At 30.6% G+C, this 18272-nt stretch overlaps 1 protein-coding gene across 1 annotated transcript in view; it reads left to right on the top strand.

The window, feature by feature from the left end:
* The window catches only part of LOC116768334 (kinesin-like protein CG14535), a 174812-nt gene that overhangs the window by 65691 nt on the left and 90849 nt on the right, over positions 1-18272 (top strand). Inside the window, exon 4 of the mRNA XM_061526445.1 lies at positions 1298-1653. Within this exon, the coding sequence (XP_061382429.1) occupies positions 1298-1653 (356 nt within the window). The remainder of the gene's footprint in view (positions 1-1297; positions 1654-18272) is intronic.

The following is an 18272-nucleotide window of genomic DNA, read 5'->3' as shown; positions in this document are numbered from 1 at the left end:
CGGTTGAAAATATAAATGTATTTCTTAAATCTTTATATATTTTTTTCACGTCGCTTAAATGTGTTGCGATCTATATAACAGACACAGTGTACAACAACCAAAATGTCATACATAGAACATATTTCTATTTATGTAGTAATGTATTGTATATAAGGGTGATCCTATAATGCAGGTTTTTCGTTGGATGATCGATGGCTGGGTTGCTTAGGGTGCATGAATTTCACTTGTTCTGTATGTTTATTTGCCCTTAATGTCTGGCTGTATGAGAGAATATAGATCCTTTAACGATTGTTTTTACATCTCTTGAAATATAGGAAGAAATGTTGAAATCTGATATATAGTTATATATACATTTATATTATAAATCTATAAATTTTACGAACGTCAGCGCGTTACCATTAAAAGTATATATTTAGGTAATTGGCTTTGTATCTCACCGTATTTATTCCACACTCAACCCGTTCGGAGGGAATTATATAAAATATTTTTTTGCATCCGAACCAGACACATTGATGTGAACATTTTCATTGTGTCAAGCGACAATCGAGTTGAAACAATGTCACATATCTATGTTTTATGCAATTATCGTTTATAAATTTTCAAAAGCAACATGTTTGTGGTAATTCTGTTGTTCATATAATATCACATTACGGTTTTTTGTTTTATACTTCTGTAATAATCCTATGATATAATATTAATTTGAAATTATTCTGAACATATAATAATAATTTGAACTTATATAGTATTGTAAATTTAATAATCGGATTTAAATAAAACATTTTTTTTCCTGCTTGTATTGACAACGAAAGATTGCCATATAATTTTTCGTATGTATGTCGCTTTTTGTATCTTAAATCTAAAGCTGGCAATAAAAATCATGTCTTTATATTTTGTATACCGTTGTATTAAAATAGGTTTTAATTTATGAATCTACCTGTTAGTATGAACTGACAAAGCTAAGTGTTTGAATAGTAATTGAAAAATTAATTTAATCTTTGATTCAAATATTTAGGTAATAAATATCGATTAGTAATTGGTAAGTTGCATGTAAAAAAATCTGTTGTATTTATCGAAATTTTTGAAGGTTATTTTATTCTAGAAGTATATTAGAAATGACTTATAAAATGTTTTTCAAGTTTGTGTTATTAGAAAAAAAATTGTGCCGCGCTTATCACTGGATCCTCCCTTGTCTTTACAACGCAAATGTTTTTTTTTTGTTTCTTCAAATATTATCACTTGTTTATTTTAAATGTTCTATAATATATTTGTGGTATAATATTATATATTTTGTTAACAGGTGAAAGCAACGACACCAAAAATGGATCGCAACGGTTATTTTTTCTACGTAACATCAACCGCAAAGAAGAAGAAGATCAACCTCATGCAGCCGAAGCCGCCGCGGATGGCTTTCGAGGAAAAACGCAGGCCTGGGGTGGCTGAAAGAGTGTATGGCAGTGTGCCTCCGTCTGCCGGAGAGAACGGACGCATTATGACGCAACGGGCCCCGTCAGACGCTCCGCGCGCGCGTTTATACACGCAACTAGAAAGTTATCAACCAAAATATCATACGATACGTGACAGCAGTGAAAGAAAAGTGGAAAGTGAGAGTAAAAAGCGAAGGACTGAAAGGAGATCTCATCAAATAAATACTAGGTAAGCTGTACTTGTTGATTAATTGTTTGTCGTGGAAGGAAACATTTATATCGATGATATAAAAATAACTTAAAAAAACTATTGACAGACAAATGTTATAGGACGTAGGTTAAGAGAAATGATTTGTTTTTTAAATGTAATGTTATTATGGCTATGAAATGCAATTAAGTTGTAATTCGTCTCAAAACATTTAAATACTATTTTTATACCGTATCATCTGTATTAATCCTGGGTATCATTGAAAATGCTTAAGACGTATAATAATATTTTTTGCTTCAGTATCCAAACAAAAATAAACCATACAGTTCCCATACATGAATGAAGATCATCTGATTACCTTGACTCATTTCTAGTAAACAACGTGTCGTAATAAGAAATTGATTGTCCGTATATAGATACATAATAAATAATATATATATATATATGTATGACCTTCATAAAAATATGTCAATATTTCAAATGTGTGTACAGTAATTAATTGATACCGAAAAATCGAGAAGCAGTTTTGATATATTCAACATATAATAAAACATTAATACAATAAACATATTGCTTCTGGTTAATTTTTGATATGTTTAGCGATCCACTAATAAATAGGAGCTCGGTGTTAATAACATATGCTAGTTAAAATTAAACATTGATTAAACCGCCGGACTTTTGACAACATGTTATCCGGGCATTGAATCATTTATAAGTAATATATATATATATATATATATATTTGATATAGTTACTCGAACACTTCAGTAGTAACACTACTGTAAGGGCATACGAAAGATTGAGGCGTATCTCAATACAAATAAGACTTAACTTGGCTTAAAAACATACAGATACAAAATTCGTTTCAAAGCTGATATTTGGTGCCATTATTTAACCATTTATGATTATAAAATATTCGTATACAATTTCAACTATTGTTTGCTCGAAATTTATTTAATTTGTCTACACGTATTTTTAAATTTTTATATTAAAAATCAAAATTCAGAATGAATTCCGTTATTGAAAACGAACATAATGCCAGCGCTAACTCCACAGGTAGGTTTTATTAATCACTGACAGCTCTGTTTTCATTAATTTTTTTCCCGGTGCTTCTTACCATAAATATTTATTCCACAATGTCATCACATATTTCTAAATTGAGTATATTACAAAATAGTTTATATTTATGTGCTTACTCCCTTCGCTTTTCCGTTTAATAAAAAACAAAATTTAGAAAAAAAAATAATCAATAGTTTTTATTTATAAGTCCTATTTGAATAAACACTTACGCATTCAGTTTTCTATCTGAAATACGTTTTATTATGTCTTAAAATGTTTGCTTTTGATGCAGACCTATCTCATATTATATTTATTAATAGCGAACACAAACAAACAAGCGAACAGAAGTTTTGCTCAAAACATATTTCTTATTCTAATGAAAGTAGTAAAGATTGAATTAATATAGCAAAATATATGTGAATATGGTTCCCCGTCCTCTAAACTAAAGCGGTATAACTGTGTCTCTTTCCGGTTAGTAAACAAAAAAGACTGAAGGATAAACGGACCTACAATCAGATCTCAAGAAAAGTCACAATTAATTATACAGATAATTAATTAAAACATTTAAATGAAACTAGTATTTTTCGGATTTACTACGCGGATTTTATTATTTAAAATTTTAAATGAATACTCGCGAAAATCTTAGATCTCATAATTAAAACATATTTTATTACCTAATAAACATCTTATCCATAGCTAACTGAACCCTAAGGCTGTCGAAGGTGGCCGCTAGGTGGCGTACATTGAATTATTAATCGCGTACCCTTTTTGGTAAAGAGGATTATAATTCTACAGAACCTAAGCTTCCATCAAAGGTCACTTGCAATTTAATACATCCAGATCGGGAAAGTTCAATAACGATAATATACAAGACGAAATAGGCTTTATTTGTAATAAATTAAGGACTAAAGTGGCAATTAGATATTGATTCAGGTTATACGATAAATGTGCCATTGATTGTGGCGCGGAATAGAGAATATGTAATGTCTCTAATGTGTTTTAGGGGACGCGATAAAAATATATACTATATACATATTGTTCGTATGTTATATTATATTCGTTTAAAATCAGTATAAGATTCGATTTAACATACTGCAGATTATTTTACACGTATTTGGAATATTTTAATTTCTGATTTCGATTTCATAATTGTTATCAAATATATTTCTGTATAATTTAGTGTCTCATATAACAATTGTAAGTTACCTCTATGCAGCGCCCTCTATGTAAAAAGCTCTCTTAATTAGCGGTACTTTGCAAGGTTGACATACTATGCTGTGTGCACTCTTGAGGCTCACAGTCACGAACTGTATCGCTTTCAGTTGTAAATTAATGAATTCCTTGGTTTTTTTGTTTTTTAGAAGGTCGTTACACTGTTTCACGGGTAAAGCTCGAGTAAGCCCGTATGTGAGCGCACAACGTAAACAGTTGTCATGCTCTTGAAAGTAATTTTAACGAGTGTTATATATTCCGGGTCTGTTAAATAAAGTCATATTTATATAACAAATGAGTTTTCGTATGTTTATTATTAAAATTAGAAAATGTTATACATATTTGGTTTGAATTTTTTATTTAGTCATATTGATGTGAAGCGTACAACATATTTTTCGTATCAACCGTCAAAATAGAGTAGTTTTATAATAAGATTCATAATAGCGTAGGAAGCTATTAGTATTTAAAGGTTTTCACAAGTTTTCCTAGTATCGATATTAACAATTATATTTCTATGTATTTTTTCCACTATCATATTATTATGTACATAAACAGAATCACTTAAATATTAAATATTTTTATTGAAGCTGTACCTACTGTGTCAGGGGCCCTTTTTCGTCCCTTCAAACGTCAGTAGTCCGTATTACTTTGGAACGAATTTCGAGTTTTTGAGTTATATGAGGGTCTCTGTGATGTGCCCTAAATCTTTTGCTGAAATTCGCGGAGCAGTTACAACTTTTAATTTGACTAAATTGAAGGTACTGACACAATTTTTTTCGTTATAAGTAAATCAAATGTACTATTAAATCCGTTAAGTTGGTATTATGTTTTGTATAGCATGGGCGAGAGACACAATTAATTGGCAGTAAATTATTACTTATATTAGAATTAAAAATATGTTTTTTATATACTTATTTGTGTCTTGACACTTCTTGACACCCGACATTGATTATAAAATGGCGCTGATTCTCAATTTAAATAAATGTCCAGTTCTTGGTTAATTTAAAACAACTTTCCGTTTATTTAAAGGCCTGGTTTAAAGAAAAGAAAAATATGTTTCACATAGACATATGCACGACGAAAAATATTACAGTAACAAAACGATTGAAATACCGTTATAATTTAGTAAATCACACTTTGAGCGACTAAGTACTGCATGATTCTCATTTAACAAGGTTAATTTGCTATGTCATAAATTTTTGCATAATAAAACGTCCGTCCCACCGAGAGGTCTTTGGCCAGATTTTTTTTTTTTTTTAGATCCCGTAAATTATGAGAGTCACTTTCAAATTATATTCATACTCGGAAGGTTAATAAAGTGAAGCTCGGGGAATTTATACGCGCTTTTATTAAATTGATGCCTTACGTCTTAAATATGCCATCTCATAAGAGTTTCTTAAGAGCTATTTACCGCATCTCATACGCATATTAAACGTTTCAGTATTCTCAAATCATAATTTAATATAAACGAGCTTTTGATTATTCGACGTAATTATAATCAGTGTTTTAATATTATTCATACATTTCTTGTTTTTTTTTTTATAAAGTCTTATTAGTTTTTATTTTGTTCTATTTCTTTCTGAAGAATTATCTCTTTTTATTATTCTTCAAATCAATCTGTACGAAAGGAATCTCTTGAAATGTATGACAAGTGACAGATAGATCTTAGTAACTATATCTACGTGTGTGCTATGAAAGTTGTTTAAGTAGAATTATTCTATGAAGTTACAAGTGATCGCTTAGAACGTAATTCCGGGATGACTTATCTATCTATTACGTAATTAAAAAGTTTAATTGAAAGGAGACGAGATTGTGTTTAGCTCCGGAATTAATTATACGAAAATGCTATCTCATTGACGACTTCCAATGAACTGATGATGTTATATGGCTTCGCTTTCGATTTTATTTTCCTATGTATGAATATAACTCAAATACAATTTTCTAAAATAAATGTTTCTTAATTTATTTGCAACTGAATAATGGTAACTTAAATTTTATGTTATATTTTTTTTATTAATAATTATTTCACGTTTCTGATTTATTTGTAAAGCACGAAGTATTGACGGGAATGAAGTTTCTGAAAAACTTTATATACGGACAAGTTTAAAGCACGGAATCAGTTTTGAGTGCTCCAGAACTATATTCATACTCTTACGATAACATACATTCATATTAGTTGTGATGTAAAATGTTCTTATGTTAGTATGCTCTTAAAATCTAAAATAATGGTACATTCATCTTAATTTGTAAGAAAAATAGACGATTTTATTTCAAATAGTATAGAAAGTAGTGGTATATATATATATATATATATATATAAGTATAACTTATGCTGGTAAGTTGTTGTCATAACATTGAACAAATAATCATTATCAAATAATACAAAAACAACGTAGTTTTATTTTAGTTAAACTATTGTCATCCCAAAGCCCTGCTTGCGAATAATGTTCACAAATATTTGGAGCACGCATTTTTAAGGTATTAGAACTAAAATTCAAAAAGAAAATACATTATAATCATAAGAATTTTTTTAATTTTTCAAAGTGGAATCAATTAAATTTCCAAACTGAAATTAATTTAAGTAATTCTATCATAAAAATGTGTAAATGGGATTCGAACCCGGGAAGTATCATCGTCAAATCACAATACAAAAGCTAACTACACCGTCTCGACTAGCTAGCTAGCTTGATATTGTGACGTCAGTCAAGGGTCTATTGACATGTATTGTACTAACTGATGTCGATCAGCTCATACAAATGATTGTATCTGATATTGAAGAGCTTAAATTGACGTACGAAATATTCGAGCACTACATTAACATTTAATTCTCATTATCTAGTACTAATTAATAAAATATTGCAATTGATATCGACCCCAAACAAAAACTAATTTACGAGAAAAATCAAAATCTAATAAATATGTACAAATTTATTTCACATAAGCTAATGAAAGTACTTTTATATTAATACGTTTCACGTATATTGCATTATCGCCGTTATAAATACAGAGCTAAGGACCATTTTCAATTACATATATATTATTTAAATCATGTTCGAGATTACTCCGGTAAGTTTTATTGGAAACGACAAAGTTACCGTACCTACTTCAGTCTTGACACACAAATGTTAGTTTTCATTTTAAAATCGACTTCCGACTCAAATCGGAAACTTTGGAAATACTAGACGTATTTACCGAAATATATTAAATTAAACTCGACTGACATATATACATCCAGGAATATTTTGAATTACCATTTCTTTGAGCTTCTAGATTTGAGTTTTATATCAATAAATTTGATTGAGAATTTGAATGAAATCCGTAACGAAACATTCCGCACCAACTGTGTAGTGTGTATATATTTTGGTGCGGGTAGTCTGACAATCATTTATCACACAAAGAAATTATCGACATGTTCCGTACATTTCATAGTGTTGCCGGTAATGCAATATGAATAAATAAGTTTGTTTTCGCTACTATCACCTCACGTTGGGATTTAATTCTTGTGTACATTAACATATTGTTGCTTTTAATTAATTAAAATGAATTCTAGCTCTTCACAATGTCGTAGACATTGCGCGTTTCCGTAATGCTAGTTTTATTAATTTCTAATCTACACCGCAATGGAAATGGTATTATATTATTCTGAATAAAATATGTTCGAATTCCGACGTGATTACGGTACGTGGTGAGATTTTTGACAAATACAGCATTAATAACGCCGTACACAATACGCAGTCCGATTTCAAAGTTCGAAAGTGTGTAAAAAAACTGTACGGGTATATTAAAAATATTTTACAAATTACACGGTAGCCGACATTGTTGTACGTTTGTGCTTTACAAAAATTTCATACAGTTAGTAATGATTCTTTAATTAATGTTGATGTGAAACGTATTTGGTTCCGTGAACAATTAAGTTGAAACTTATGCTGTGGTAACTTTATGTAAAATTTGTTTACGAATACCTATAGCTCACATAATAGTAAAATGTGGTATAAGTTGTATAGTAAAATAGACATTAACATTCGCAAGAATCTTTACGTGGACTCCAAGTCAAATTACTCTTCAGCTAGAGGTAGCTTTCTTAGAATTGTCCGAGAGGCGATTACATACCAAAACTAGCTCCATCTTTTAAAGCCTTTCCATTAAACTTGGTAACAACAAGAAATTTGCAATTAAATGGATAGCGAGCGGCTGTGAAGTTCTAATAATGCAACCGTAACAGAGTTATATATATATATATATATATATATATATATATATATGTGTGTGTGTGTGTGTGTGTGTGTTATCTTCAGTAATATAATTACGAATTGACTCTCGATGTAATCGTGTCTAACTGAAGCTACGTTATAGTTAGGATGGGTATACAATTTTTATTTAATTAAAAATATGAAAATACACTTTGCAACAATTGCTTTGTAGGACGTTTTGTTTTCATGTAGCCGGCAAGCTGAAATAATACCAAATTTCATCCCATTTCACCAGCGACGCCGCAGGACGTATCTAGTGTAATATATATTAAAAAATGTATTTATATAAAAAGTCCCGTTCAAAAGCCGTTATAAACCCCATGTGCCAATGATGATTGATGTTTAATTAATATTTTTTGTAAAATAAATCACTTTTTCACATGAATATTTTTCGCGTCTCAATTTTAACGCAAATTATAATATATATATATCGTTTACACAAATAATTTCAGTACGTCTGTAAACATAGCAGATGTCTTTAATTCTTTGATAAGCAATTTATTTGGCTGTCGCTTAAGTTTTACGTTTTTCCGCTGCCGGCTAGACCGGTCCTCTCGTAATGGTATATTAAATTGATGAAGAACTGATTCCCAGAGGTTACTCGCTGAAATACCGCATTTAACTTTAAATGTCTGGAATATTTCCATTCTTTACGTTCCGTTCTGCTGTTTATTTTTAAGTGATTCCGTAATAATATGCTGATTTATTTATTGATAACGTTTTATGCAATGAATTCGCATGTGCTAATGAATAAACAAACGAACAACGCAGTCTTTCACCGCCGAGAGAATGGCATATTCACCCATTGTTTTAATTTTAACCCTAAAGAATATTTTAAAATAAATCACGGAAAAGTCATATTATTATTAAATAACACGGATTTTTTTTAATTCAATTTATTTTCGTCATATTTACACATGTGTAAATCATTGATTGTCGGATGTATATTTTTTGTTAATATTATAGGTTTATAAAAGGTGCGCCTCGTCACCCTTCATACACAGCGTTTTCTGCTTCCTAGTCATAAACTACGTTAATGCTATTAGTGTGTGGAGATTGATGAAAATTTTGTTCGACGATTCAAACTTGTGGTCAGTATTGGTCTCGTTTACGCATCGCTTACTCCCTCCCTTCTTTCCTCAAAGTTTTCCGAATTAACAAATTATTATTGTACAAATACGTAACTTCAATAAGTTGATTGTATTTCTACGATCACTCCGGCGTTCTGATTCTTAAACGGCGCTGTTCTTTGCAATGAGTATAAAATATAAAAAATATTACAATTCCCTGGAGGGACATAATCGACCTTTTTGTGATTTATTGACAACTTTCTGTGTAGTTCGCAAGTTTTATTATGCGGGCCGGCGTGAGGAAATCCTGCTTTCTTTCACTTCAACTCAACTTTATGGACCGTATAAGCGCGGCTGTATTTCGGGTTTTGATTGGAATAGTTTTGCGAGTTACGTCACGCGACCAATCAAACAAACATAAAAAATTCAACAAAGTACAATTAAAATACGTTAAAATAACATTAGCTTCATCCTATTTGTGACACGTTAGAGCTAAAATTAAGACATATTATATATACCTTAAATACGACGGGTGATTATTAATTCTAGCGGCATCGGTAACTAATCAGCAAAAAGCGCGCTAATTTACAAGCCTTGCGAGTTGCGGATCAATGCGTTGAGTGCGGTCTACACGATATACATTTGTTTCAAACAATAGATTAATTTATTCCTTTTATAACATCATGGATATTTATTTAACATTATAGTTTCCGCTTTCCGGTTATATGTTTTTTATTAGAATTAAACTTATTTCTTATATATATTATTCTCTTCATCACAAAAATAATATTTAATTGGTTTCTTATGAAAACTGATATGAATATTTTTTTATATATATATAAAACAATGATTTTAATTTACTCTAATGAAATATAATTAACGTTATAGAAATAAAAAATATACTTCTATCAGTATGTATTTTTAATATAAAGTAACCTGTTATGTTATTTGAAATATTTTTTTCTCATTTACTATATTAATTTGTATATTATAATGCATCCGATCCTTTAACGCTAACATTACATTAACATATATCCGCATTAAAGCTTTACCGTATTATTGATATCGCACAAAATAATGCAACACAAATAGAACTTTAACACAGAAGTAATAGGAGATAATATCATTTACTTGAACATAATGACATAATTGAATAAACAATTTTGATTCTTAAACAACAGTAATAAGGACTAATGTTTTGTCACAAAACTGCTATTAACAACCTGTTTTTGCTACGACAGATGTTTGAGAGTTAACGCCAATAAATCTGCGAATTGGTTCCGCGGCTCCATTGCTTTTTTGTCCGTTGCCATATTTTACAGCGCACGTTTCGTTTATGACGTAATTTGATTAATATGTCTGATTCCTTTAAGTAAACCGTTTGTTTCTTGAGATACTGACATATAATGTCAAAATGACTCTTAGCACTTCACGTATAGTTTATAGCTTTTATTAAACGCAACAATTTATTGCTTTAACGGAATGAATCACTGAACTTGTACATATATGATCAATATGATAACTAAATCTCTTTACCACCTACTAAAAGACTTGGGCCTGTCCTAGTATAACATGAATTAATTTTTGGAACGTACTTCGAAGGCAGCCCACTAGGGCAAATTTGAAAAGGAATACTAATTTCTTTTCAAATTTGGTTAGGTAGAGAGAGCAGCTTGGGCGGTGGAGGTGAGCGTTTGACGCGCGTTATATAGGGGCCCCTTAAAGCTACACCTGGGTCGCAAGTCCCAGGCACTGTTGAATCTCCTCTCTCTGCAACGCGACGGACTCGACACCCGCACGGTGAATCCATGGAATGCTGAGAAGTTAAGTCTCTCTCTGTATTGAGAAACCTGGGGGGATGAAAGGGATATTACTCAACTTTGTCCGTTCTTAAGAGAGATCGTATCATGTGTTTCAATTGTAACATTTTCGTTAGATTTAAATTCCCATGTATGTACATTTTCGTTATCTTTGTTCCAATATGAAACTATGCAAGCTTACTAACTAATGCATATTTCCGCTATTCGTACAATAATTGTTAAATTTCTCAAAAACATCTTTAATCTTAACAGAAATCTCATCACAGAGAACTTTATATTATATTAATAGAAAAAGTATATCATTATACAAACTGCTTTTTTCACGTGCTAATGCATTGGAAAACTAATTAAATCGGTACGAATATAGATAAAAAATAATAATCATGAAATGTATGAAACTTATGATACACCTTGGAATGTTTATGGCTTACACGGAACAATATATTTGTATGCTCTGCTTAAGATTGGCATTTACTGTGAAAGAGATCAAGTTGAATCTTTAGCGTCATATACGCTATAAAAGTAACGTGTCTGAGAACAAAAATATTTTTCTATTTAAGCGAGGTCATTGTCGATGGGGGCTGTAAAACCTTTATGTCAAATATCGACGCGATATTGGAATTTTTGATGTTGACTGTATTTAAATCATTATTGTAATGATATAAAGCTAAAGTTTTACGTCTTAGAGATTGTCTTTAGATGCAAACATCTATAGACACTACTACGTCTAAGATATATTTAGTGAGCTAGTATTATTTAAAGCAATGAAGAGTGTACGGATGGGATCTCTTTGTCTAATGGGCCAATGTCCACTGATACATATTTATAATTCTCCCACGTGATCACAGCTTTGTTATAAGTGACGCAGATTACAAAAATACAAACCATTTTACTAGCAGAACAACAAATCCCCTATATATATTTCTAACTATTTAATATTTTTCAATACTCCCCTATGTGTGTTTGTATAAGTTTGTTTTTTAGAAACCTAATGTGATTTTCCTATAGATTTATATTTTTAATATAAAGGTGGTTTGTTTGTAAATTATAAGAATTGGAAGAAGGCTTTCTCAATTGTAGTCTTTGATTAATAAAATTAGGCTGTTTTTGGTTTTCATAACATCTATGTTTCAATCTTTTGCTTCATTTAATTTCTTTTTTTATGCATTTGGTGAATTTTAAGTTACGGAAACTCATATTTTCGTTTATTTATTCATAAATAAAAGCGTCTGTATGGAGCCAAAAGAATTCTCTTTCAAAATACAATAATACAGTTCTAGAAATGTTCTAAACAAAGCCTTAATAAATATCTAAAAGGATCGAGCTATGAATATTACACGAAAATGTTCTTTGGGGCTCGAGTATGCGCTATATGCCTGTATTTCACTTGGTCTGTGGCTCGTTAAATTCCTGAAGAAATTTTGTGGAAATAACGTTTAGGTATATATGCCAGGGAAATAATTTATAAGGAAACCGGAATTGATTAATAATTACATGTAGTTTTTCAACATTATATCACACAATACATCTAGTTAATAAACATTATAAAATAGAAAAAATATTTGCAAATAAATATTCATATTTTGTTTTACGCTATAAACCTTTTGACCAAGGGTTTTGAAATTATTGCATTATAGAAATAATAAATGTTTCATTAAAAACATTCGTATGTGATGCTGATGAGTTTTATAGTAGATTAATACTCGCGTACTAGTCGCGAGGCGGGGCACGAGCCGCAGCACAAGGTGAGAGTGTGAATAGTCGCTCGCGGCTCGCCTCGCGTCTTGTCCAGCGCCTCGCAGCGATCGCGTCCGGAGGTGCGGGCGAGCGAGATGCGAGCTGTGATACGAGACGAAGCACAAGACGAGGTACGAGGCGAGAGTGTAAATGTAGTATTACAAGCGTTAACAGAAGTGACTTGAGATTTATGATAAAAACAACGTATTCAAAAATCTAAAAAAAATTTACTTTACACATGAGTTTACTATATGCATATCAAATAAAAAATAATTGGTTAAAGTTTTCAAAAACAAATAACAACTGAGAGTTGTCCGCACGATTGACGGTAGTAGTAACAATAAATAACTTAAAAAACGTATAAATAAACAAGCGTAATGTATAATAAATTTCAACTAATTGCGCTTGTACTGAAACTCAAGTCTCTCTCCCACAATTAATATCTCTTCATACTTAAACCGTGTGTTCCTAAAAGTAAACTTTCTTCAACGACTAAATGAACACTGAACCTGGCTTTAGATGACTCTCTTAATTGTTTTATTTTACGATCTCCGAATGTCTTCTAGAGTCCTCTGGAAGTTAGAGCTAATTTTATGACGTCTTAAACAACGCGAGTAACGAAGGCTGTGTTTTAAAATGAAGAATTTAAGACGGACATAAGTTTTATTACACATCGTTATGTGTGATTATATTTACTGAGCATAATTACTTTATTTAAACAGATAATTACAATATATTATACAATTGCGTATTGTTATTAAACATCATCAAGAAAAATGGTATTATTTTGCCACACTTTTTACAAATCACATCTAATGTATACGCGTTTTTGATATAACCCACTTTTTTTTATAAAATTCCACAAAAATCTTGTCTTATACAATTTTCAATTGAGGCACTATAAGAGTTTCCTAATCGGTGTTTATATTACAGGCGAATAAAAATGAGTTAAAAATATTTACCATTTCATTTATACTAAGTTGTAAGGAATTGATTGACAAATTGATCTCCATATTCACGTAAATATACTCGTGATATAGAGTTACAAATAGTATACACAGATTTGGCATAATGATTCAAACACCAGAGAAGCGACTTAATAGATGATCTTGTGTTTAGTCCGATGCCATGTCTATTTGTTCAATGTTCTGTAAGCTTCGAATTTGGACTGTATAATAACATTACCTTGTAATTATTATGAACCTACAGATGTAAAGGCCTTTGAGATTTTTTTAATAACTTTATTTGAAAGAACATCTTAATACCTACCCATTAAGATCTAAACTGTAATAATCTTTCTTCAGACCAAATTTTAATCAAACACATTTTTCATTTGTGTGTTCAAGTGGGTATAATTTGGGACAAACAACTTTGTACTCTATAACCTTTCAAATTAGCTTCATTTAATCACATTCACTATACTGTAAGAACATATTAATTATTTATTGTTTTGAACTGAGAACAAAGACGAGCATTTTATTCTCACTGATCATTTTTCCTTTTATTATTCCATATAAAATATCCCGTCGTATCCATACAGGCGTCGGTAAAGGATTTTCCTCAGTATTCACTCCGTTATCTAATACACATTAATCTAATGGTGTCATTATTAATTAACGTCCCGAGTTCCCGGAGGGTACGTTCCAATTGCAGAATTTAATCAGATTTAGTCATACTATCTTAGCACTAAGTGTTCCTTATATATCACAATACTCGCATGCATGGTGCACGAGCGTAGTGTGTATCACAATAATATGTTGTGCGGTAAATTGAATGTGAGAGAGCTTCCTGAAGATGTACGCCGTGTATATTTTTGCATCAGGAACTTTGCGCTTCTGCTTTTCGATATATGAAAGCATAACTCAACTTCCCGACGTTGAATTTAAAATGTAAGGATAAGACCTTCGAGCTGAGCGAAAGGCTTTACCAGGGAACTAATCTAGGTCTTAGGTGCGCCTGGGACTTATTAATTTAAATTTTAATATATATTAATTTGCATGTTCAAAGTCCGTTTTATGAAATGCGATGGTGGACGTATTTATTTTTTTAATCTCAGTTTTATATCAACCGTAAGGATGAACTAACTCACAGCTTTTTTTAAAAATAATCCTAGATGGATGTAAATAATTGTAATATTCAACTTTCAGGGAGAATATTTTTGATGTGAATTTCAATGTTCGAGTTATATTCTGCTACGTTCTCTTACATAAATAAAGAGGTGAAAATGTGGATATTTTACCGTTGGCATATTTGTAAAATTTGTTTCCGGAGCTCTCTTAAATTGTTTTAAATATACATTACAAGAGTTTATAGAAATATTTATATTTTTGTGTTAATCTATTATTCTGAAGCGTGTTTCTTTTCGAACATAACATCTTTATTATGTCCAATGAATATTAATAAAACAAGTGTCCTTCAGAGTGCTTAAACGTTAAAAGAGGTCTCCCGTAATAACTTAGTATGCTTAATGTGAAAAGTCCCCGGACTTATTTAGTTACAAGGGCTGGCTCTGAATAGTTCTAGGGACAATTAGGACATACAAGTTTTATATATAATAATTAAATTGACGCCCTCTCCGGCTGGTAATGAAACTTTGAGAGCACGTAGACGCTTCTCTTTCAATTTATAAAACTGTATACTTTCTTTTTGGTTATTCTCCTGAAAAGTGAAAATATAATTTTTATTTCGATATCATATAAACTTTTTATGAAAGAACATCTTCATATATATGTATAATATATATATATATATATATATATATATATATATATTAATAAAATATTTTTTTGGTGTGTTTGTGATGAATAACCTCAAAAACTAATGAATGTTTTTTTTAAATTGAAACGTTACATTCACCCAGCGTAACATAGGCTATATTTATTCCTAGAAAATATTATGTGGTATTAATATAATACAACAACAAAATATATACAAATATAAGGTAAAAATATAACAAAAACCCTATACATGCTCGTGTGAAGCCGGGACGTAAAGCTAGTATATAATATTGCGAATGTTAGACACTTAGACTGTCTCTATATAAATTATAACTCGTATAATTTTTAGAACTATCAAATAATTACCATGTTTTGGATCATTAAGTTAATATTACTATAACACCATACAGCACTGCGACTATTCATTAAGCCTATTTAAACAAACAAAGCTAAGGGAAAATAAGTAACATTTAGTCCTCAACGATTACTGTCAGTCTAAATCCTTTATATTGAGACTCAGGACATTAAGCTCAAAATACTGCGAGATGCCTAAATAACTTACGTAAAATATATATTTACGTATTCTAACGTAAAACAAATCAAATAATTACGTAACTCTGCGTCTCTTGACGTTTGAATTTCGTCGTATTTTCACGGGAAATTGGAGGATACAATTATCTTGCGTTAGCCTTTGAGTGTGATAAATAAACAATGTGTGCCTCCGGCCGACCCAGTAGGTACTATATTAGATACCTCTACTATTGTCTCATTTTACATAAATTGTAGATAACATACGACTATAATTTTTGAACCATTATGTAGTTCAATGTTGACCTTATAATTTACGTATTTTTTATTAAATAAAAGAGAAAAATTTTCTTAAATCATTATTAGATAAGTTCAAGGTTGTCTTTAAAGCTAAATGTGAATTAATATATTAGTGCTGTAACTTTAAAATTAGCATTAATATAATTTCGAGAATAATTAGTAGCGGTTACGTTTATTTAGGGCGATCCAACTCGCATTTCTTTGTCCTCTTTAACATGGCAAACGAAATATTCATCGTTTCCCCACGTACGGGACGCTGTACCGCGTATTGATAAACTGAAATACGCCGGCATTTTAGGACCCAATTTTTATCTTATCATGCTTTTTAAATATGAGAGAATACCGTAACTTAGGTAAGGGTTGGTGGGTTATTCCCTATCATAATTCCAGCACAGGTGTTGCTTTAAAGGACAGACATATTTTTGTAGACTTCTATTACGAAATGTTTTTTTATTTTCCTGTTCCTTTCTTTCCAAACTCTTTCAAACTCTTCTGAAAAATACAACCGAATAACTATTCGATATTTGATAATCATTTATAATATATGAAATAAAAATTACAATATTTATCAAAAAAATATTACACAAATTATAAATTCTATTTCAGTACCAAAATAAAACAATACAATTTTTCATTCAACGACCTAATAAAATATCACAAAAGTATAAGTGAAAATATTTATCCGTAACTTACACGCTATTATGTGTACTATTTACATTTTTATAACACTAAGCTAATTTTATTAATTTTAATAGTGGCGTGCCGACATACATTATGAAGAATGGTTCTCGATAAAATAACTACAGGCACACTTCATTTCAGTAGCCTTACTAATAGTTTTTAATGGACGAAAACGATTGCAGTGTTCGAATACGTTTGTCCATTATTAAAATTAAAGTAACGTACGAAATAGATGGTACTGAAACGTAAACACGATCATTTTGACAGTTACGGTAAAACAAAACCCGTATTTAGGGCAGAGATGTCATTAGACCGGCGATAAGAATTGTTAATAAGGTTGGTGATTAATGTGACGTGTTTTGGTATTTTTCGTTACAAAAGCTCAAAAAAGTTACATTCAGTTTGACGTAATGTTAAATACGTTGCCGCATTTATTCATAAAGACATAAACGAAAAAATAAACAAAAAAAACTGCATCAGTTTTTGCATTTTTTCTTTAACTCACTGTGTCTTTACGCTACTGCCCCAACACGATACCAGAAAGACACGCCGAGCTTAGATCACAGCCACATATATTTAAGATAAAATGTGTAAAAATAATAATAACTACATATAACGTACCAAAAATATACTATACTACTGAGTTCCTGTAGAATTACATGCTTTCAAACGAGTATACTAATTTAAATAATGTTTGGTTTTTAGCGTCATTAGAAAAAAATTACACTTAAATATACGATCACGCCAAAACGTGTCTCAGTAAAATAAATATTTTCTTTAAAAAAAAAAGTTATATGGATTTTGAACTCGGACCGTGCGGTGTATGATTCTGGCTTCTGCTGTTTCTATAGAGCAAAATATACATTGTTAGTGAAATAATTACTAATTGTATGTAATACCTCTTTCGACCCACAATAAAACCTAACCGGGCAAAAAGATAAGTCAAAACAATCACAAACGTACAAAGGCGGTAAAACGAAAGATAAACTCCATTTTCCAGACGAATAATTAAATTTATATGATAAACCTTACTTAACATTCACCCTCTGTTTGGTAAACATGCACCCAATGATAACTTATAATACAGAAAGACTGACTTTATAGTACGTGTGAAATGAGATTGTGAAAGTGTGTCTCATGAACAATACCCTAAGTATACACTAAACGTACAGAAATAAGGTTTTAAAGAGGCTGCATATCAAATTCGACTATTTCTACTCTCTCAAAAGATCAGTCTAAAGTTCACTTCATAGGTGTTTCTGTTAT

This window comes from Danaus plexippus, chromosome 4 (assembly GCF_018135715.1).
Source record: "Danaus plexippus chromosome 4, MEX_DaPlex, whole genome shotgun sequence".
NCBI classification, from domain to species: domain Eukaryota; kingdom Metazoa; phylum Arthropoda; class Insecta; order Lepidoptera; family Nymphalidae; genus Danaus; species Danaus plexippus.
Note: the sequence above shows the minus strand (reverse complement) of the source record. Positions and strands in the feature narration are given on the sequence as shown.